The following is a 20,857-nucleotide window of genomic DNA, read 5'->3' as shown; positions in this document are numbered from 1 at the left end:
CAAGTATTACGCAGTCCCGACTTGCTACACACAGGCCGCTCTTTCGTGCTACGTTGAACAGAAATACTACACTGATGCTCCAGTCTACTAGACCACGACCTACGCTACACCTAGCTTCAACACCGCAGCCCACAAGTACTACACCGAAGAAGCCGCCTATTACACAACTACGTACGCTGCCTAGTTTACTACATCGACAAATTTAAGTATTGCCCTGCTCCAAACTACCAAACTTAGGTTCATATGTATTGCAATTTTCATGACTGTATCATCACTGCTCCGACCTACCTAAGTTCTGAAGTATTTCTCTGTATTTGTGAAAGATTGCTGAAATACAAGATTGATTTTTAAATTACAAGTGCATGTTTCTATTTTCTCCTTAAATATCTTCTCCTGCTGACAATTACATGATGTGAGAAAATATTTCTGAGTGGCATGTAAACTTACAAATAATTGATCTTGCCAAATACACTGATAGAAATTCAAACTCTTACATTTCAATAATATTTAAACTCTTCCCTTTTTTTATAACTCTAATATTGAAATTCCAACAATATTTTCTTAAAAATTCAAAGTCCACACCCTATTATTTCTGCTAAGTCCAGACTTTTGTTTTTGAAAAAAAATTTAAAAAAATTCCCCTTACACGAGATTTAAAAAAATTTATCGCGAAAAAGATTGATACGAATATTTTATTGCATACAAAATTTATTTTTATAACATTTTACATACATCATATACATTTTTCCTGTGGCCCCCAGGGGGGGGGGGGCCTGTCGCTTTCTCTACCGCGATAATAACATGATGCAAGTTATATGCAAGTTATTATTTGTTTGGCGCAGAAAGCTTGTTTTATCTAGCAGTTCTCGACTGTTTCAAACCTGACATTGATCAGGTTGCCTCAGTCGTATACTGCATGATTGAATGAAAACTCAAAAGACAACAGATCAAAATTTTAAAGCAGCATCACGAAATATCACTGGCAGAGCAATTTCATATGGCATGGATGAAAACACTAACACAAAAATTTTTAAATCAGGAACCCAGATGCAACAACTCAGCTACAACAGCACAGCAACTTCTGGATTACACTGCAACTGCATGCTGCATACAAAAGCTCAATCTGTCTTCGTCACACCTTTCACCATTTGGCTGCAACAAGGTAACCACCAGCGTTAAAGAAGTGTTTGTTATACCTGTTCAAGAAAAGAAAATTAGTTTCGAGAAACACAACTGTGTACATATGCATACTCATTATAACAAAAGAATACAAAGAGTAACAGAAAACTACGCAGACTAACAGAATAACTTGGATATCTGATTCAAACTTTCTATAGAAGCAGAGCAAATCGGTCTACTCTCTAGTCATGTTAACTAAATCTGTAGTACTTTAGCAAGACATTTGATCAAAATAATTACTTTTTTCTGTTGCATGAGATGAGACGTACGCCTAAGAAGAGGCAGCGAGACACACGAGGCACGCCATTTCGGAAATGTACAGGCACTTCCAAGTCTGAGTTGAATGATTTGGCAAATTAGTTTCAACGTGCTAAAGCACCTGTAAATTTTCACATCAACATTTTACATTCAATAACAATAGAAAATTAACAATAAATACCTTTTAATTTTCATCGTGAGGAGCGTGACAACCAACAACCTACTTCAGCTGCGTCTTGGAACAAAATGGCCGCTAAGCGTTCCTGAAGACACTAGCGCCACCTGGTGTGGATATCATTCATCCACTTATTTAGTTAGCAGTTAGCCAGTTAGTCATGTTGAATCTAAAGGAAATATGTCAATAAATATTCCAACATTCATCCAATAAACTAAAGTTAATGGTGACCTACTGCTCGTGTTTAACATTCAGAAAAATACTTATGAATGATGAATGAATGATCCTGTCTGGACAAACTGGCCGACCTGTCTGCAGGTTGACTTGCATGCAAAAAACACAACGAAGACATGCAAAAAATGTGACGAATCTAAAACTCCTCACATAAGTTGACTTCAACGTTACCTTGAGTATGAGTGAGGATTTCCAAGAGTCCAGAGCTATTATTCCAAACTGATATCAAGACGTCGCAAAAGGCCAGTAACAGCAACCAGCGCCAAATCCATTGACCTCAAAACGAAATTCATAACATTCTTGTTTGCAGATCTGCTGGAAAGAATAAAATGATTATTGGCTATATGGATTTAAAAAATAAAATTGTAATCTGTACTCATGTACATATATATTTTCATGTACAGATCTGGTACAGGTGCATACACATTCCAGGTTAATAGGTTATTCACTTCACCTTCTTCGTGTCACTGAAACTCTAAGCAGCAATGGGACAATGAAATTCTCTACATTATTTACAAATTTACACAAATTTACCTATGAGAAATAAAACTCTACCTATCTCTCAGCTGGGTTGCCTTCTAAACAGAAGTAGAAAAAGCCACAATGGAAAAACATTATGTTGCAGATTACACCACCAAAATTGCAAGATTCAGAAAAGTCCTATGGTTCATGAACAAGAAATACCTAAGTTACATGAAAATCTGAATTGTAATGATCTGGTAGTAGTAATGGGAAAATACCTTAACTCTGCAGATTTGTATTCCAATATATGTGAGCTTCAACCATGAATTTTTGGCTTTTAACAGCATGATGGGTCTATTGGATGGAAAGTGACTGAGCGCTAATAAGTCAACTTGTTGGAATGACTGACAGTAGGCTATGCATCAAGAATTTGGAGAAATAAGTTGGTGCATGATAAAAATAAGGAAATTATCTCAAGGTAAACCTACATTACATATGAAGTTCAATTTGGAAATTCAAATCACAGGAATATAACTTTTTAAGTATAAATTAGCAACAATTTGTTTCGCCCATTCCGCCTCGATTTCACGATGTAGGAACAACAATGACTACACTGGCGACATCTAGTAATGAGTTCTAAATCTTAAGTTAGTTGCAGATAATATACTGATCAACTTAATACAAAAATTGGTATTGAAAAAAGTTGAAAACAAAGAACAAAATACAAGAAATAGATCTAAAAAATCAGATAATAAGCTATTAACACGTTTTATTTATCCACAAGCAAAGGTTATGCAAATGTTACTTCTCTGAACAGAACAAAGGGTTCAACCATAGACAAACCATGGGAAGAAAGAAGAACATGGCTTCCAAAAAGAAAGCTGAGGAAGATCCTGAATGTGAGGTACATGGCAATCCCAAAAAGAAAAGGAAGATTGATTCTTTCCTGCTGGAAATGGCAAACCAGACCGTTGACAACTTGAAAGACTTAGTCGAAGATGGATTACAAACGATAATAGCCAACAACTGCTTGTTGGATGTAAAGCAGGCATTCGTATTCATTCCTCCATTATTTGACCCAACTATTGCTCACCAGATCATCAATTTCCTCATCAAGAAATACCCCAACATCGACGTCTCCAAAACAGAAGAAACATCTGACTCACAACGTTTAATTTTACTCAGCATTGAGCAGCTCATTGACCTACTAGAGGCTGTTGGCGCGACGTGCGTATTTTGTGGGGATTCTAAAGTACGAAGATACGGGCTAGCTTGCTGGAATGTTGAAGGGACTACGTCTTGCGACTCCACCGGATGAAGTACCAGATCCCGCCAAAACTCTGTAGTTCCGAATAGCTCTAAGAGGAAATGGCATCAAGCAAAACATCGAGAACTTTTCGTCCAGGGTCCACTCCAGATGCGAACTGCAAAATTTAAAACATTGAAGACCAGAAATTTGTTCGGAAAGCGGTGAAATTTCTTCAAGAGACGTCCACCGACTATTATCGCCTGAACAACCAAGTGTGTTCGCCTCGCTCCAAGTAAGTCTTCCAATTCTTTTACAGTTTAAGAACGAAGATACGGGCTAGCTTGCTGGTATGAAGCCACGAATTTGCGAGAAGCCAATGCCATTCCGAAGACTCCCTTGCCCCAATCTGAATGGGAAAAACTTGCTTTAAGGAACAAACGTGAATTTTCAACTGTAAAAGAATTGGAAGACTTACTTGGAGCGAGGTGAACACACTTGGTTGTTCAGGCGATAATAGTCGGTGGACGTCTCTTGAAGAAATTTCACCGCTTTCCGAACAAATTTCTGGTCTTCAATGTTTTAAATTTTGCAGTTCGCATCTGGAGTGGACCCTGGACGAAAAGTTCTCGATGTTTTGCTTGATGCCATTTCCTCTTAGAGCTATTCGGAACTACAGAGTTTTGGCGGGATCTGGTACTTCATCCGGTGGAGTCGCAAGACGTAGTCCATTCAACATTCCAGCAAGCTAGCCCGTATCTTCGTACTTTAGAATCCCCACAAAATACGCACGTCGCGCCAACAGCCTCTAGTAGGTCAATGAGCTGCTCAATGCTGAGTAAAATTAAACGTTGTGAGTCAGATGTTTCTTCTGTTTTGGAGACGTCGATGTTGGGGTATTTCTTGATGAGGAAATTGATGATCTGGTGAGCAATAGTTGGGTCAAATAATGGAGGAATGAATACGAATGCCTGCTTTACATCCAACAAGCAGTTGTTGGCAATTATTGTTTGAAATCCATCTTCGATTAAGTCCTTCAAGTTGTCAACGGTCTGGTTTGCCATTTCAAGCAGGAAAGAATCAATCTTCCTTTTCTTTTTGGGATTGCCATGTACCTCACATTCAGGTGTGTTACTTCCTCAGCTTTCTTTTTGGAAGCCATGTTCTTCTTCTTTCTTCCCATGCTTTGGGTAGGTTGAACCCTCTGTAATCTGTTCTGTTCAGAGAAGTAACATTGTTAGTACACATACAATGAAGAATTTCATTTAAGGAATACCTGCTGATTTGATGAAAAAATAAAACAAATCCCAGTTCAATGAAGAAAAATTGGAAGCAGGCTTCAAACACGGTGGGAAATGAACTCGATTCTTCTACAAATTAAAAAAAAAAACTAGGTTATTTTTAATACCAAATTAGGAGAGAATAAAGGTTTACCGTTTTGGTGCTGGAAGAAAGTTAATCTTTAGTAGAAACAAATCCCAGCTGCAAGGAAGATAAATTGGAAGCAGTCTTCAACATTTAAGGGAAATGAACTGGATGCTTCTACCAATTTTACCAAAACTAGATTAGTAATTATGTACTAAATAATGAGAAAATAAAAGCTTACCGTGTTGATATAAGAAGAAAACAATTCTGTGGTGGAAAAATGTTAAAATTTTACGAAATTTCAACTAAGATTCTGTAGCGTATTGACGACGTCTGTCAAGTATGAGTGCGAGAACATTTCCAACGGTTTTTCCTCAATCCTCATGCTGATTGGCACTGATGGCCTGATGCTCAAGCTCAACTTATTTCTGGATGATTTATTGATTTCGCAATACAGACTCTGTAGTCCCCCTGGTGGCTGAATTTGAATTTTAAAACGTTGCCAAATCATTTATTTTTTCATGCAATTTTTCCGTTGTTTTGTTTCACTGTCTTTTCAAATCTATTGAATCACCTACAAAAGAGGTAAAAGACTGAAAAAAATACATTATATTTTTTCTAAAATAACCCTAACATGAAAAAAAGTAAATGAATATACAGGTAAATAAATAGATTTTATTATCAGCAAGCACCTTCATATTCTACAAAAGTAGCTACAGATAAATACTACGATTTAGTGTATACCAGGTAATTCGAAACTTGAATAGCGTAAAATCGTTAACTTTTCCTCATTTCCATTGAGCAGTTATTTCAAGTTTTCCTTCGCTATCAAAAACGCCAAAAAAGTAGTTTATTTACAGCACGCAATAGATGGCACATTTCTTTTTTTTTTGGCTGGCAAACAGTTGAAAGTTCGAAAACAGTGTGTCCAATTGCCCAGTAGCCCCACACATATATTGCTAAATTATTTGAAACAAATAGATATAAACGGTTCAAGCGGGTTCAAGTACCGATCAATCAAAGTCGTATCATTTATCTTTTTTGTTTTTCAGCTTGAACCGTATCTTCAGGTAAATATCCATCACCCTTTATGTGATAAAAAAATATTTAATTAGGCTAAGAAATTAACTTACTGTACCGGATCGATGTTGAACTTGCTTTTTCTACTTACATTGAAACTTCTTCGCAGAAAGATATGCCTAGCCGCTGCTAGGAATAAAGTGTTTTCGTTCGCTTTAAATTCAATTCGATTTAAAAAAATGGCTCTCCATTAACCTAAATTTTTTTGTAAAAACAAAATGTTTTAGTCGAAAACATTTCAAGACATCAGGTATGAGAAGCTGCCACATTAGTTTGATGCTATTTATTGACCCTCAGAGAAAATACGATAATTATGAAATGATTTAGACGTAATTTCACTTATTCAGACACTTAGTCGGCTAAACCTGCTAGTAAGTGGGACAGATATTTGATAAGGGATAACTTGAAGAACTACTGGCAGAACTGTTCTACCGACCGCATTATTAAATCGTGAAATTGAGTGGCAGGTGAAAATTTGGAAAACTATTAGGTGGAAAATAAAACCCAAAACAGACTGCAGATTCAGAAAATCAATGTCAAATTGATAAGTCTCAATAACTTTGAAAGTAGCGCAACTTTCCAATGTTCTGTGAATTGATAAGCGAAATAACAATCAATTCGTCCACTGACGAACTAGAATGCAACTACGGTTTATTACCAAGAAATAGATTTTGAAATAGATTTTATATTAAAAGTAAACTGGTTCGAACAAAACCGGAATCGCGGAGTGACAGTTCCTTTATCCGCTATCCATGGACGAGGAGGAAAGCAACTAAAATAATGAAGCGCTTCGTCCATGTTATACAAAATATTTAGTCATTCAAAAAACTCGTTAACAGGTACAATAAAATGGGGTAAAACGTTCTCGCAAAAATCTTATCAAGCCAACGAAAGATAGCGGCGCAAACTAGTAATTGAATGCCCTTTTTTGTTGATCGGAACCGACAACTAAAATTATGTTACGACATTGCGAAGATTAATATTTCAATTCCAAACAGCAGCGCAATATTAAATAACACAAAAACCTTTTAAGGATGGAAACAGAGCCAATAACCATATCCGCATATCGTTGCATTCATCAATGTCCGTATCCACTTGAACATGCAATAAAAATGCCTCACGACACAACTCGTCCAATCTCTATTGTCCAAAATTATTGAAACGTAACGCTAAAAATAAAAAAAATAGGCCGAATGGCCATGTTGAATAATTTGCGACATCCTCCTCCATAGGAGTAATGGAGAATCACGAAGTGAAACAGACGATATACGGGATTCTCCTATACTCCACGAGGAAGACGTCACTTCAGTGCAAAAAGTTAGCTGCAACAACCTTACTAGATAAAAGAGATACATTCCAGCCGGGTTGAATGTTTTAACTGCCGATCGTGAATTACCTGGAAATTAGAAATCAAATTTAAGATCGATTTTCTAAATTAACAAATGGAAAAAATTAACAGTGATTTTGATTGGCGGACGCTGCTAGCTTTAATTTTTCGGTTATTTGAAAGACAAACAAGAATAAAGTGTCTAAAAACTAAAAGCGTGGGATCTTGATTAATCCAATAGCTGCTAATCAGACCGTACCTGAATTAAGATTCTATCCACTAGTCGATCCTTAAAAAAAATCCACCACGTCTTACCTCTGCTAACAATGTGTCCACTGTGATTACCTAACAATTTCCCCGTCGCCGTATTTCCGTAAGTGGCAAGAACAATCACGAACACAATTGTTGACACTTCCATTCAGACATAACTAAACGGTTAGGATGTCACAGTTGGGCAATTCCGGCAGCAGAGCCCTTAACAACATGAATCAAATTACATTCTAACCAATATCCAATCAAGATAAAGCCCAAGCAAATTCAACTGCGAGAACACAATCAACTTTACGAAGTAAACTTTAAACTAATCACAATTAAATGGCAACAAAAAAAAACATCGATTTGAGAAGACACCAGCACTTCGTGAAAATTCAAACTCTACCTCATGAAGTTGTAAGAAAGAAGCGATGCACTTGTGGTCCGGACAGGTAGGCATGACGTAAGACACTGACGACAGCATGGGAAGAAGTCCTCTATTTATACGGAATTTTTGCGCAACCCTTACCCCCTTACCCCAGCCTCAGGCAAACACATGACTAGGTAGGCCGTGGTAGCCTAAGCCTAACTCCTTCTCCCCCCATTTTCATATGTTAAAATAATCAAATTCATATCAAAAATAATTATTTGTTTAAATCAATAGAAATAATGAATATTGCTGTGTCTATATTACAGCTTTTTATAATATCGACAAACTAGTTTCTGCAGCTGCCTATCATATCCTTTAACCGATAAAATTTCTTTGCCTTTTTTAATTATTTAATAGAGTCGGGTGGTTGAGTAGGTTAAGTCACCGTCAACTGCCATAAAATAACTTTGTAGTTGATACTTGTATTCGACTCTCCTGAGATGCATAATTGTTTAGAGGATGAAGGTGATGATAAAAGATGTGAAGGCCATTATTTCGGCTATTGTTGATCGTGCAAAATATTTAGCATTATAGTTTATTATCGTTTTTTTTTAAATTTTATTTTGAGGTTATCTTCGTTAACCTTAGACGACACTTATCCAAGGGATGCAATCCAGTAGATATAATTCAAACGTGTATTTGAAAATGCATGTGTTCGAACATGTTAGAATTTAATACAAAACTAATCAAGTTTTACTTTCAAATTGAAATAATTAACGAGACAGGATCGCAAAAATTCCGAACATTCGATTCTAAACAAATGTGTCAGCAAACAGAAAATGTAATAAGAACACCTTCACGGTTTTCGGGAGATGTACTCGGATGTACTGCTGGGCGGATGGATCCAGATGCTGTCCCACACACGACGATTCCCGAATTTTGTTGAGTGGATCGATCTGTAATGGAGACAGCAATAAACCAACACACAATGATGTAACAAACAAATTTCTCCAGACTCAACATATACATCCCAAGTATAGATACAGTGCTAGCACCTATCGAAAATGAGTAGTTGATACAACACACATTTTTAAAATTCTATACAATGAATCTTAATCATGCTTCTCAAATTTGAACCACACAATCATCTCCCAATCAGCAGAAAGGTCTTTAACCTTGCACGCGATCCTTCAATCCTGTTGTCACGAAGCCCTTCAATCGACTCATAAAACGTCGATTTATAATACGAAACAAGTTAAACCAAGACATGATACAAATTATCAAATGAAGCATTTGCTAATATAAAGCCCAAGGTAAGGTAAGGTTGCATCACAGGTAGTAGCGAGGATCGGTTAAACAATGTCAAGCCTTTTCAAACAACTAATAAAAATCATTCACGTGAATATCAGTTTTTTCAAAAAGACTTGCAACACGGCAATAAGCATGCTAACGACGAATACACAGCAGTCAACCATTCACCTGAATCGAAAGAAGCAAAATTGATAAGGCAGACCAAATCATTAAATGCTGTGACAAACGAACCAGACGAGTGCAAGGAATATACAATGATTAAACGTCAAAAACACTATCGCTAAAATTACAAACTAGAACACAGACCTTCGCTTGAACCGATATGGAAGGTTTACCCACTCAAAATTGTTTTTGGCAACTGTTTTCTTAACAAAATCGACTGATAATTAAGAGGTTCGTCATGGATTAACAAAATCTGACAGTCCGTGACATTTCAATAAACAAAAAGGAAAAAAACCAGACGGAACTTAACGACGGACGATGATGTCCTTGACGATCGGCCAATAAATTTACACACAATGTCACAGGTAGATATCACGTGCGACACTGAAATGACAAAGGAAAGGGAAGCTCGGATGTTACTACATCAGGAATTTGCTCACCCTTACCTAACCCTGGCCTAGGGCAAACACATGGCTCGATCGTGAAAACACGCCACTTCCTAAATATCTCCTGAATTTTTCAACCAAATAACTGAACTGGAATTTTAGAATCAACTTAAACATACAAAAACCTTCATTACAAAAACCTTGAAATCTCATGGCCGTTTGTAGAATTTTTTTCGAAATTTTCTTGAGGAACGGGCGGTCAAATGAATCAAATTCCATTATATTCACTCAAAGTTTACGTTACCCCGTGAGTACCTATATTTGGGAATTAGAATTGAGAAGATTTATTTAATGGTATTGGCATACTATTTTAAAAAAATGTCTTGATTAAATTTCATTGTATTGAAATGAGTTAACCTTAACCTAATTAAATTTTACTATCTTTTAATAACCTGCTATAAGCGCGGTTGTTCACCCACATATTGACGTTCACTCTCGCTAGAGGCGCTACTAGTCAATCACACATGAAAATAAATCCGAGCAATTTTAACCCACAAAAATCGTATCCATTATCTCAGAATATTCGCAAAAAGAGAATTGAAATCTGAGCTGAAATTCAATATTTTATCGAAAATTTTCTTAATGACGTAATTTCTAAATGTTTTGGCAACTCTTAAAGAAAACACGTCACTTGTACAGAAATTAATGTGAACACAAATTTGTCTTTCTTTATTTATAAGTTTTGAAACTCGAAGCGACGTGAAAGAGAATAATAATAACAAAACATTTTTAGTCGAGTCATTAATTAGCTGGTCTGGTTAAAACGGTGAAAGGAATCGTGACCCGGAAAAATTATTTTTCTTTTCCTCTTTCACGAATATAAAACGGCAAATCATTTTTAAAAAATGACTTTTACTCTAATTTTCTAGATGAAATGCAGACTTGATTTTCATTTTGCATATCATTTCCATCAATCTTCACACATCTCCGTTTTATGTGTCTGGAATAGATAAGTGATTTATAAAAACGATAATTTTGCAGTCACCATGTAGAGATCGACGTGGATAAATGGCTAGAGGAGTTCAAAAGAGAAATCTGCTTTTCTACGAAATTCTATTGCATTTGCCTAAATTCTGTGACTAGACTCACTAAAATATAAGAGGAACCACGCGAATCACGTGAGAGTCTCCTCGTGAGTGAAAGCGCGACCCTATTTATTTAGAGGCACCTATTTAAAAATAAATCAAATTAAAATAAATGAATCAGAAAAGATGAATGGTGCAACATGGGACAATAAATGTATTGAGAGATTTAAAAAAAAAAGGAAACAAAAACAGAAAAAAAATTCAATTATGTTGGGAGGGGGATGATTACACACACACACACACACACATAATAAAGAAATTTCAAGGAATTTTACACGTATATCCATTATTATTATTAGTTTAATTATTATTATCTTTTGTTGGTAAATTTTGAACTTAATGCATGGATTAAATTAAGAGAGGCAGAGATTTTCTAAAAAAAGGTGAACATTATAACCTCCAACAAAAGGTTTTCACAATTTTTTGTTTTGTTTTGAGATGAGTACTGTGACGAGACGACTTTATTATTTTCTCCATTTGAAAAAAAAAAAACACGCAATGAAAAATATATTAAATTAAATTGATTTGTTCCCCCCATCCTTGATCTATCTCCCTCCCATATTGATATACACACACAAACTCACATACACAGACAAGGCTCACAGCCCGAAACAGACAATTTCTTCCATCATACACGACGACATCACGACATTTTATTTTTTTTTTTTAAGTTTTATCTCTTGTTATTATTAATTCCCAATCACAACAATGGATGTTTTGTTTTTGTGTGTGTGTGTTGTTTTGCATCAATAATCGCCGAAAATTCTTTTCTTTTTAATTCCAGTCTCTCTCTCTTTTTTTCTTTTTTGTAATTTGATCAAATGAATTTTCAACGCAAACTGATGATAATAAACAAAATAAACAAAATTCAATGTACATCATCGAGCTATTGCTGCGGGGTGAAAAGATGTTGATCGAATGAAAAAGGTGAGAGAGAAAGGGGAAAAGCCACAAAAAGATGAAAGTTTGAACGGAGGAATTTTCTCTTATTTTTTTTTTGTCTCTTTTGTTGGTTTTTCCAAGTGGTAAATAGTCGAATAAAAGTTAATTTTTCCTTTGCAGAAGTATATAAACAAGTGTGGAGGAAGAGAAAGGAAGTGTGTGAACGACAAGAGGAGGGATTATATAGTCTTCTTTCTAAAATGGCCTAATAAGAAATCGAATACAGTTTTGATAAATTGTACTTGATGCTATTAACTCAGTTTTAGTTTTTCCCATCTCTTCCTTCTTTATCCGCCTGGGTCTCGAGCGCATTGACAACAAAACAAAAATAAGAGGGGGGGGGAATTATTATTTTTTTAATTAACGATCATTTCTCCAAATACGCACTCTGTACACATTCAACAAGGTTAGGACCTTGATTACGGATTTATTTTTTTTTTAAGGATTTTTTTCCCGATACTGCGGGATTTTTTAAATATTCGTTTTTTCTCTACTTCTAATTTTGTTGTTTTTTTTTCTCTGCATGAATATTAGCGGCTCAACTTATTCACTGGCTTTGTCCATTGGTTACGTTTTCCCTCTCGTGAATTTCAATTGCTTGAAAAATTATGGGAGAGAGAGAGAGAGAAAAATTAAAACAGATTAATTCATTTAAAGATCTGGAACATTTTTCTTTTGTCGACGAGGGGGATTAACAGGACACACCTCTCTCTAACACTTGGAAGAATTTCTCTCAACAATACATCTAATTTCATCGTCTTTTTGTTTTACTTAAGTTCCCAGTACCTTTGTAAAGAAAATAATATTAATTTTTTTCAGGGGTTTCTGATCGAATTGGGAAAAAAATAATAATAATTAAAAAAATATTGTCTGCTCACCAGGTTCGCACATCACGGGTTTGCATCAACCTCATTAAATTTTGTTGATTTAGAAAATAATAAAAAAAAATGATTGAATAATTATGTAGTCCCAATTGACCCACCCCAATAATTGGAAAAAGATGGACGTTTCGGGGAAGGGGGATATGGAGGACGGGGGAAGGAAACCACACAATTTCCAACAAAAGAAAAGGGGGTAATAGAAACGAAAAAATTGTTGACAAACTTTAGGTGGGATTTTTGCTTTGAAATATAATGTTAATTACAAAAAAACGTGGGAGGGGGAGCGACTTGTGTGTTGGTACTGACTTGTACTTGGTAACGATACTAGAAAATACCTTAAAAAATATATAAACAATTCTAATTTGTAAAATGCTGTGGCTGCCCTGAACAATTTAATTTCATACGAAAAAAATTATTATTTTTCTTTAAAGGGGGAAAAAAATTAATAATAAAAAAAAAATACTGTTCAGGATTATTATACAGCGAGATCGCTACAACTCGTGCTCGATTTTTAAGGTTTCGCAGTCCTCCCCCACGCACACAAAAAATAATAATAAAAATAAAATTTACGTGCATTTTCCGGTTCGAGGAAAATATATTTCTTAATTTCACCCTTTCTCTTTTTTTTTTTCGTTTCCTATTTTTAATTCACGCAATCAAATGACAGACCTGCTTTTAATTTTTTGATGGCGTGGCTGCCCTAAAAAAAAAAAGCCCACTCACCCAAAATATTAAAAAAAAGAACCAACCCCCCCAAAGAAACCAAAGTCCACAAAAACAAGCATTTCCGTCTTGTCATTAGGACATCATCCATTTCCTGTCTTTCACCAGTCAGCCCAAAAGAATCTCAAGAAAAAAAAAATATGATGAGGGGAAAAAATAGTTTCCAAAATAAAAATTTCAAAAAAGTGAAAAAATCGACACGGCCGTTTTGTGTTGGGTTTTTTAACCTGTCGGAAATTTTCGGTGTTTTTTTTTTCTTCCTGCGTATAGAGGCCAACAACAAAACTCGATCGTAAACCTGATTTTTTTCTTCTTCTCTCTCCTAATTTGATATAAAAGAAATGGCAGTTATTTCAGTGCTGGAGGTGGTGGACGTTAGCTATATGTGGCTTACAAGAAAGAGAGAGAGAAAAGAAGGAGATGAAAATATATGTTTTGCTGTTTTCTTAGTTACGCTTTTGTTATTTTTATGGGTTCCTCGCCATTCAAACGCTGTCGGTGATGGAGAGATGGGGAAAGTGGCCGATACTGGCCACGTTTCCCAGTCCGATGCCCGAATCGCTAGAAGCCGATTGAACGCTCAATTGATCGTCCAGATCGCTGCCGTGACTGCCATAACCAATCACGTCAACTTCATCTATAAAAGACATACAAACAAATCTATTTTTAGAACACCAAACTCACTTCTAAAAAAATATTAACATATCTTTTAAAAAATTGAAATAAAACAAAAAAACAATTAAACTTGTTTGGTAATCACCGTAGTAGGCAGCAATACCGGTTTCGGAGGAGACGGATGAGGTCAGTGACGAAGCCGATGAAATGGTGGTCGAAATGGAGCACTCGGATAGCGAATTGCCCCTCCGTTTATTCATGTTATTGCCAGCCGAAGTTGCAGGGCTGGAAGAAGACAACTGTTCAAATTGCTGCGACAGCTGCTCCATCTTCCGCCGCAGGAAACGTTGCTCCCGATTCAGCTGCTCCTTGTGCTGCAGGTGACGTCGGTCTCGCTCTTCCAGCGTCTACAACAACCCAAAAAATGGCACAAATCAAAATTAAATATTCAGGCAAATTACTTATTCATTCATTCTGTCCAGCGCAAAAGTGTTTCTTCTAGGAAACGGAAGACAGATGGAGTTGGTGGCGAGTACACAAAGAGGGGAGAGAGAGACAAGTTTGAGTGGAATTTTTCCCCATCGGCAGAGCGGACAAAGTCGCTCTTATATTATTGATTTCCATGCCCGCCATGACAGATTTCCCCAAAAGGGACCCTGAGGGGCTAAAAAGCACGGGGAAACTTCACCCATGCAAAGAGTGTGCATGGGGGGAGTGATGAGAAATGAGGGTGTTGTGTGACCACCCATCGATCACGAGTATATTTACAAACGCTTTAAAAAAAAACCGAGTGCGTTGTAACATCATTTCTGTCGGCCTAGTTTGGGGGGAAAAACGTGAAAATCATCGGATAAACTATTAAAAAAGAAATACCTTGATGAAATGTTTGGCGCGTGTCAACAGTCCCAACGTGGTATGGCGGGCCGATTCGGGTCCTAATGGGACCAAATCTTTCAGTTTCTCCAAACAAGTTCTCAGCTGAGCTCGCCTGCATCAAACAGAAAACAACAAAAATGGTTTAAAACACTTGTCAAGCGATCGATTGTTACGCAGTACAGACACACACATGTAGGACGGAAAGTGCGGGTTGCTGGTTCGCATTGGAAAGGCGCTATAATATCGCACATGGTAAGATTGTGTGTACGGCCTTTCCAAAGCGGACCAGAAGTTTACAAACGAGTGGCCCAGCGAAAGAATTTGGTCAAGGCAAAATGTAAGCCTATCCTAATACTAGTAGGACGCGTGACGTGTGCGGATTGAGCAGTGGCGTGGCAACGGGACTCCACCCACTATTTTTGGCTCGAGATATTCGGGACAAAAAGAGGTGGGGGGGGGGGCCTTCACACACACACACATCACGAACGAAACGGGAATTCTAAAAACCACCACCACTATGAGCTGATGCCTATAGGACAGAAATATGAAAAGAACATGTGGATATTATATTCTGCGGGACACGCGTCGTGTTTTTCTTTAGCCAATAACAAACAAAACAGTAGAAATCAGGTCAAGAGTGGTGGCGTTGCCAAGGCAACTCCGTTTCTTCTTTCATGAAAAAAGAAGAATCTTTTAAGGGGGGATTTTCATAAAAGATGAACGTAACCATTTTTACTACGATGTTGTTGTTGTTGTTGTACAACAAAAAAGCGCATCTGGCAAAAGCCCTCACGGTCGGTTGATTCTAAACAAAATTCCTGGGCCAGCACCCAACAGCTCGAAGGAAGAAAAAGGGGACGACTTTTTGGCTGTTGCTGCCCAGAGGATTGGTGGCTATTACTCTTGTTGACTTTTTAACACACGGAGGGGACCCTAAAGGCAACAACAAGCGCAACACACACACAAAAGGGCCAACATCCTTCTCCTCGTGTTGTTGTGGGTAGTATAGGCCGATGGAAGTGCGCACGTCCTTGACTCTCTTTTCTATTGTGGTTGGACTTTTTTTTTCTTTTAAAACATTTTTTTTTTAGTTTCAAAAAACATTTTCTAAAATAAATTTTTATTTGTGAGACAATGTCTTATCGTTTTTTTTCGGCCTGGCATTGGCTAAAGCGACCACTACGTTTTATTTTTATTTCTATCTCGGTTAAATGAACTTTAATCGTTTTCAAATTTTCCAGCTGTTTTTACAATCTCGAATAGACACAGACGGGCAAAGAACGAAAAAACGACCCCACAACAATACTGGAACCCCTCTAACGATAACCAAATAAACTAATCACTTTAGGCTTGAATAATCCCCCCGAAATATGTGTGTGTGTGTGAAACGTGTTAATAAACCGACCTTGAAGAAAAATATAAAATACTTTCGACTATATGGTGGGTGTAATGGCCTCTGTTAAAATGACGATGACCTGAAAAATAAAAACATTTCTTCTTTCTAAGAGTGTATAAACAAAGTTGCGCAGCAGACGGGAAACGACGTCACTGATAAAGATCCTTAAGGGTTTTTTCTTCGTCATCCCCATATATGGAAATAAATACTGAGCCGGTTATCTGACACTGATGATTCAACCGGAATATGGAGGCTAAATTATTATGATTTTATCATTCGGCTGACGTTTCTTCTAACACACACACACACGGGGGATAGAGAACAAAGCGTGTGACACACGGGTCACGCAACACGCGTAATAAGGTAAAAAGAGTATTCGCATACACACGTGACTGGTATGAATAATAATGTCGGGAAAAAAAAATTATGTGAGTGGCAACGACCCAAAAAGAAACAAAACAAAAATAATGGCCGGGATAAATCTAAAAAAAGAAGAAGAAGTACAAGGGAAAAGAGAGAGAAAGGTTTCCCGCTCTACGTCACCGATTGGCTGACGTCACAAAGTCACGTGATTCGAAAAGAAGAGGGTGGGCTTGTTGCTGCCGCCCTTTTTCTTTTCTTTCTTTCTACCACCTAAAAACTCACCTGTTCTTCTCCAACTCGTTGTGTGTCGACCTGTTGTTGTTTGCAGCCCCACGGAATTTGAAATTGAGAAAAAAGAAAATTTTATAAAAACCGGTTGTGTTACAATCAAAATAATAAAAATAACTGACCGGCTTCCTTGGTTTTTCTTGATTTTGATGGGTCGAGTCGTAGAAGAAGTCGTCGCGGAAGACGAAGAAGAACCGGACGGTGTCGGGCTACTCCCGTAATCTTCAATGGGCATGGGCAACGACGAAGCGTAGCCATGCTCAGCTTCTGTTAAAATACAACAACTCTTTTTTTAAAAGTATTGGACGAAGGTTTTTGTCTTAATATAAACACAAAAGAGCAAGTCGAAAAGGGACGCGTCAACAAAAGAAGAACAACCGAGCGCGTGATTATTTTTAGAGCTTAAAAATATGTAAGGCACACAGACGCCATCTGTCCGCCATTTTTTCTCCCTTCAAAAAATAGAGACGAAAAATCACAACAAGTAGAGAGAGAAAGAAACACAACAATGGCCGACGACCGTATACACACACGGTGAAAGAAATTATGGATTTACTAACAACAATTTTTCGAATCCTCCCTCTCAAAGAGCGTCACCACCCACCACCTCCTCCCGCACGTACACACAAGGTGGCCACGACGCAACTTTCCACAACAACCCGACACAAAGTCTTTCTCTCTCTCGAGTTCACTGCCCAACAACAACCCAGCAACAACTCTCGCCATTTTAACACACAAACGTTTGCACCGAGATTTTTGTTCAAAATTTTTACCTCTTTCCCTTCGTTCCAGGTACTCGGCAGCTTGAAGTAGCGCGTCGATGCTCATGACGGGCTAAACTCCACACACAATAAAAACACACAACAAACTTTTCCTGTTCTTAGCACAAAGGAAACCTTCTCAAATCGATAGTTACAGCAGCTAAATCAAGCATATATGTATAAAGCTCTCGATTTCTTTTTCGGTTTTCTCGCCCCACTTTGTAGTTGTTTTATCTTTCCTTCAATATGGCTGGTTTTTGTGGACAGGATGTGAGAGACGAGCCAAGTCGGGAGCTGCTGGGAGGACCGATTCAGCAGGATTTTTCACACACACATACATACACACACACACTCACACACACACACGTAGGCACGTGCAGAGTTCCCAGCAAAAAAAGTTTCGAATTTCAACCAACAAAAATCGAGGAAATCCTCGTTGATTTTCTAATTTTGTTTCGAATAAATGGGACAGGAAAATTTTTTTGGTTGGGTTGAAAAATGAGAAGAATTAAAAAAATGTGTTTAAATATAATAACGAGGAGAGCTCCTTCCTCTAGAACGAACCAGCTCCGACTGTTGACGTTCCGCTCGGATACAAGACACAAACGCACCCCTCCCTTTCTCTATCCAACGGGATCTCCCCCCTTCTCCTCTGTGTGTGTCGTCTAGCGAAGCCAGCGCCATCTTTCTATCGATTTCTCAAGGCCTTTGTTGTGTGTAGTTACTACGCTGGTACTGTGCCGGATCGACCGACGATTCTTTGGCAATTCAATTAGGCTAATCGCGTACATTTTTTTCCATTTCCGTTTCATTGAGCAACATCGATACCGACATATCCATTTGCAAAATACGTCAAGTAGATTTCTACACCAGAAAGAGATTCCTGACTAATTTCACGGCCATCTAGCAACCGGCTACCCAACCGAGCAAAAAAAGAGAAAAGGATTAACAATTCGTTACTCCCCCGAAAAAATTGGCGACACGTTTCTAAAATAGAAAGCCATGTAGAAACTCGGCTTGTCAAAAAATAAATGGCACGGAAAGTTTTCGGACCATGGCAACAATTTTGCAACATGAAGAAATTGCGTTGCTATTATTTTCCCGGAGATGAGAGAATGGGGTGTTGGAAGGGAAGGCCACGACCGATAGAGGCGCTGATGGCGTTTCAGGTGACGTGTCCGTGCCAACCAATGGCAGAGCTCAGTTTCCTCCTGTGTGTGTTGAAAAATTATTGAAAAAGAAAAAAATCCGTTGTTCGTGAGCCCTTCTTTCCTGGTTTGTATTTCCATCAGCGAACGATAGAGAGTTTTTTTTCTTGTTTCGTTCGGGAAAAAGAAGCACGTGAAAAGTCAGGTCCGCCCTCGGGCGCAAAGAAGAGCCTCCCAACACAAAGGACCACGCGCGCAGAGCGCGAGAGAGAGAGTTTCTTGATCCCTCGAAAAACCCGCCACCTATATAACATTTCATTGCATTTCGAGAATTCGAGAAAGTGAACTTTGTTGTTAATGAGTTGACATATGGAAATGACTCAACCCTTGAGAAATTATTCCAAACAAAATCGTAGAAAAACACAAACACACAACTCGCGGCGTATAGTAAAAAGAAATTCGACCCAAAACGGTTCGAGTGGATCACGACCCAGAAACGCGATCTCCCCCACCCTCTATTAGACGGTGGTGGCAGATGGTTGAGGAGGCGCACCCTTCCCAATGTGCGCACACATTGTCCGATATAAGGCCATCTCACACACATTGTCCTTCCGCATCTTGTTTGATTGAATTCATTTACAGGCCAACGCGTTTTCTCACTTCCCATCAGAATTATTTGCCTATCAAAATGTTTGAAAGGAAATCCGGTCATGTGGGGCAACCGAATATTTTTAAGCCTAGGCCCATTCAAGGGTCGAGAGAGGTATGTGTGAGTGTTGCGTCACGACCTAAACCCCCCACCTACATAACACACGTAACTTGCCCAACATAACCAGTTTTTTGGGGTAGGTTTACACACATTTGGGGGGTGTGTATATGACGCTCTGGAAGCCCGCCATCCGGAACAAAGAGGGTCCTCCCATCTTCCCTTAACCGAGTATACTACATGGGATGGAGCAGCAGCATCGTTATTGTTACGGTCGAGCTGTGTGTGTGCTGTGCTGCTCTGGAGATGGAAAGAAACTATTGATCGAATCGATTCTATGCCGTAAGACCTTACGCGGTTACAAGACGTTGGCTGACGCTTTTTTAAAGCTAGACGCATTTTTGAACAATCGACGGATAGCAACACATCCCTCCCTGCTACTTTCCATCAGTTTAAACCATAATACACCACAACTACTGCGGATGTTATTCCAAAGAGGAGCAAAAAAAAAACCACCCTCAGGAAAAACAAAATAATCGATAAGATTCCCCACAGCAAAGAGGCGGAATCATTCCAACAAAACGTCTCCAGAGTACACTAAAACCTCTACAGGGGCGGTATTTCTCTTCAAAATACATTGTAAGAAGAGAGATATCGAAAGAATTCTGGGAGATCCTAGGGAAAAGGGCGGATATTTTTTCTCCCCCATACAACAAAATTGGATTGAGGGCTGTTAATTGCCTCAGCGCGGTAGATTTTCGTTATCGTGAATAATAGTTATCTTGATGGCATCATTAAAAAAAAGAAACGAGAATTTTTTCGGCTTGTTATTTACAGCAAACATGGCCGACCTAACGGACGCTGCAACACGATCGATAAGAGCAGCTCGTCGTTCCATTACAACCTCAACTTCTTCTTTCCTCCAAACAGGAAAATAAAAGAAACAAGTATAAAATGTTTCTTGTTTGCTGAAAAAAAAATAAGAATCGAACGTTTCTGTGTGCAGAGTACCTCAGTCTGCCGGTTGGTCGATCACGAACTCAATTTATCCTTTTCATCCAATAATATCGCGTCTCTGGCAGCCCGCGCAAAAGTTTCGGTATTGATCAAATGATGACGATCTCAGAGCGCAAGGGCAGTAGTTTTCATCACCTACAGACGTGCCTTTACACACACACACAGCTGGTTGTTGTAGACACACACATA

At 38.1% G+C, this 20,857-nt stretch overlaps 1 protein-coding gene and 3 long non-coding RNA genes across 9 annotated transcripts; all 4 read right to left on the bottom strand.

The window, feature by feature from the left end:
• Positions 1-1,419: 1,419 nt before the first annotated feature.
• On the bottom strand, positions 1,420-3,511 carry LOC124197924. Of its 3 annotated transcripts, none has more exons than XR_006876385.1 (7): positions 2,587-3,511; positions 2,381-2,506; positions 2,231-2,321; positions 2,018-2,158; positions 1,844-1,935; positions 1,619-1,781; positions 1,420-1,558 (listed from the first exon to the last, which is right to left on the bottom strand). It is a non-coding gene; the product is annotated as an uncharacterized LOC124197924 (long non-coding RNA). The 3 variants fall into 3 exon arrangements; XR_006876384.1 differs by having other exon boundaries at positions 2,402-2,506; XR_006876386.1 differs by having other exon boundaries at positions 1,844-1,924; positions 2,402-2,506.
• A 1,033-nt stretch (positions 3,512-4,544) lies between these two features.
• LOC124197925 lies at positions 4,545-5,469 on the bottom strand. 2 transcript variants are annotated; one of them, XR_006876387.1, is made up of 4 exons: positions 5,161-5,469; positions 4,989-5,096; positions 4,831-4,924; positions 4,545-4,770 (listed from the first exon to the last, which is right to left on the bottom strand). It is a non-coding gene; the product is annotated as an uncharacterized LOC124197925 (long non-coding RNA). The 2 variants fall into 2 exon arrangements; XR_006876388.1 differs by having other exon boundaries at positions 4,545-4,765; positions 5,161-5,468.
• A 1,654-nt stretch (positions 5,470-7,123) lies between these two features.
• On the bottom strand, positions 7,124-8,046 carry LOC124197923. Its single transcript, XR_006876383.1, has 3 exons — positions 7,985-8,046; positions 7,672-7,800; positions 7,124-7,395 (listed from the first exon to the last, which is right to left on the bottom strand). It is a non-coding gene; the product is annotated as an uncharacterized LOC124197923 (long non-coding RNA).
• Positions 8,047-11,081: 3,035 nt separating this feature from the next.
• LOC124197920 (max dimerization protein 1-like) lies at positions 11,082-20,800 on the bottom strand. Of its 3 annotated transcripts, none has more exons than XM_046593501.1 (6): positions 20,663-20,800; positions 17,159-17,303; positions 17,031-17,060; positions 14,987-15,101; positions 14,259-14,520; positions 11,082-14,135 (listed from the first exon to the last, which is right to left on the bottom strand). In XM_046593501.1, the coding sequence occupies exons 2-6, from the start codon at positions 17,269-17,271 to the stop codon at positions 13,984-13,986; spliced, it is 672 nt and encodes a 223-aa protein (XP_046449457.1). In that variant the 5' UTR covers positions 17,272-17,303; positions 20,663-20,800; the 3' UTR covers positions 11,082-13,983. The 3 variants fall into 3 exon arrangements, with proteins under 3 accessions (XP_046449457.1, XP_046449456.1, XP_046449455.1); XM_046593500.1 differs by lacking the exon at positions 20,663-20,800 and adding an exon at positions 17,810-20,138 and having other exon boundaries at positions 14,277-14,520; XM_046593499.1 differs by lacking the exon at positions 20,663-20,800 and adding an exon at positions 17,810-18,454.
• Between the last annotated feature and the right edge of the window lie 57 nt (positions 20,801-20,857).

This window comes from Daphnia pulex, chromosome 7 (genome assembly GCF_021134715.1).
Source record: "Daphnia pulex isolate KAP4 chromosome 7, ASM2113471v1".
Taxonomy (NCBI): domain Eukaryota; kingdom Metazoa; phylum Arthropoda; class Branchiopoda; order Diplostraca; family Daphniidae; genus Daphnia; species Daphnia pulex.
This window is presented reverse-complemented; position numbering and strand designations above follow the sequence as displayed.

Bases quoted from the DNA above. Each gene is read 5' to 3' on its own strand.
- LOC124197920 (XM_046593499.1), bottom strand. From the start codon at position 17,864: ATGAGCATCGACGCGCTACTTCAAGCTGCCGAGTACCTGGAACGAAGG. The intron at 17,061-17,158 runs GTCAGTTATTTT...AAACAACAACAG, and splicing joins AAGAAAAACCAAGGAAGCCG to GTCGACACACAACGAGTTGG. The intron at 14,521-14,986 runs GTATTTCTTTTT...GGGTTGTTGTAG, and splicing joins GCGCCAAACATTTCATCAAG to ACGCTGGAAGAGCGAGACCG.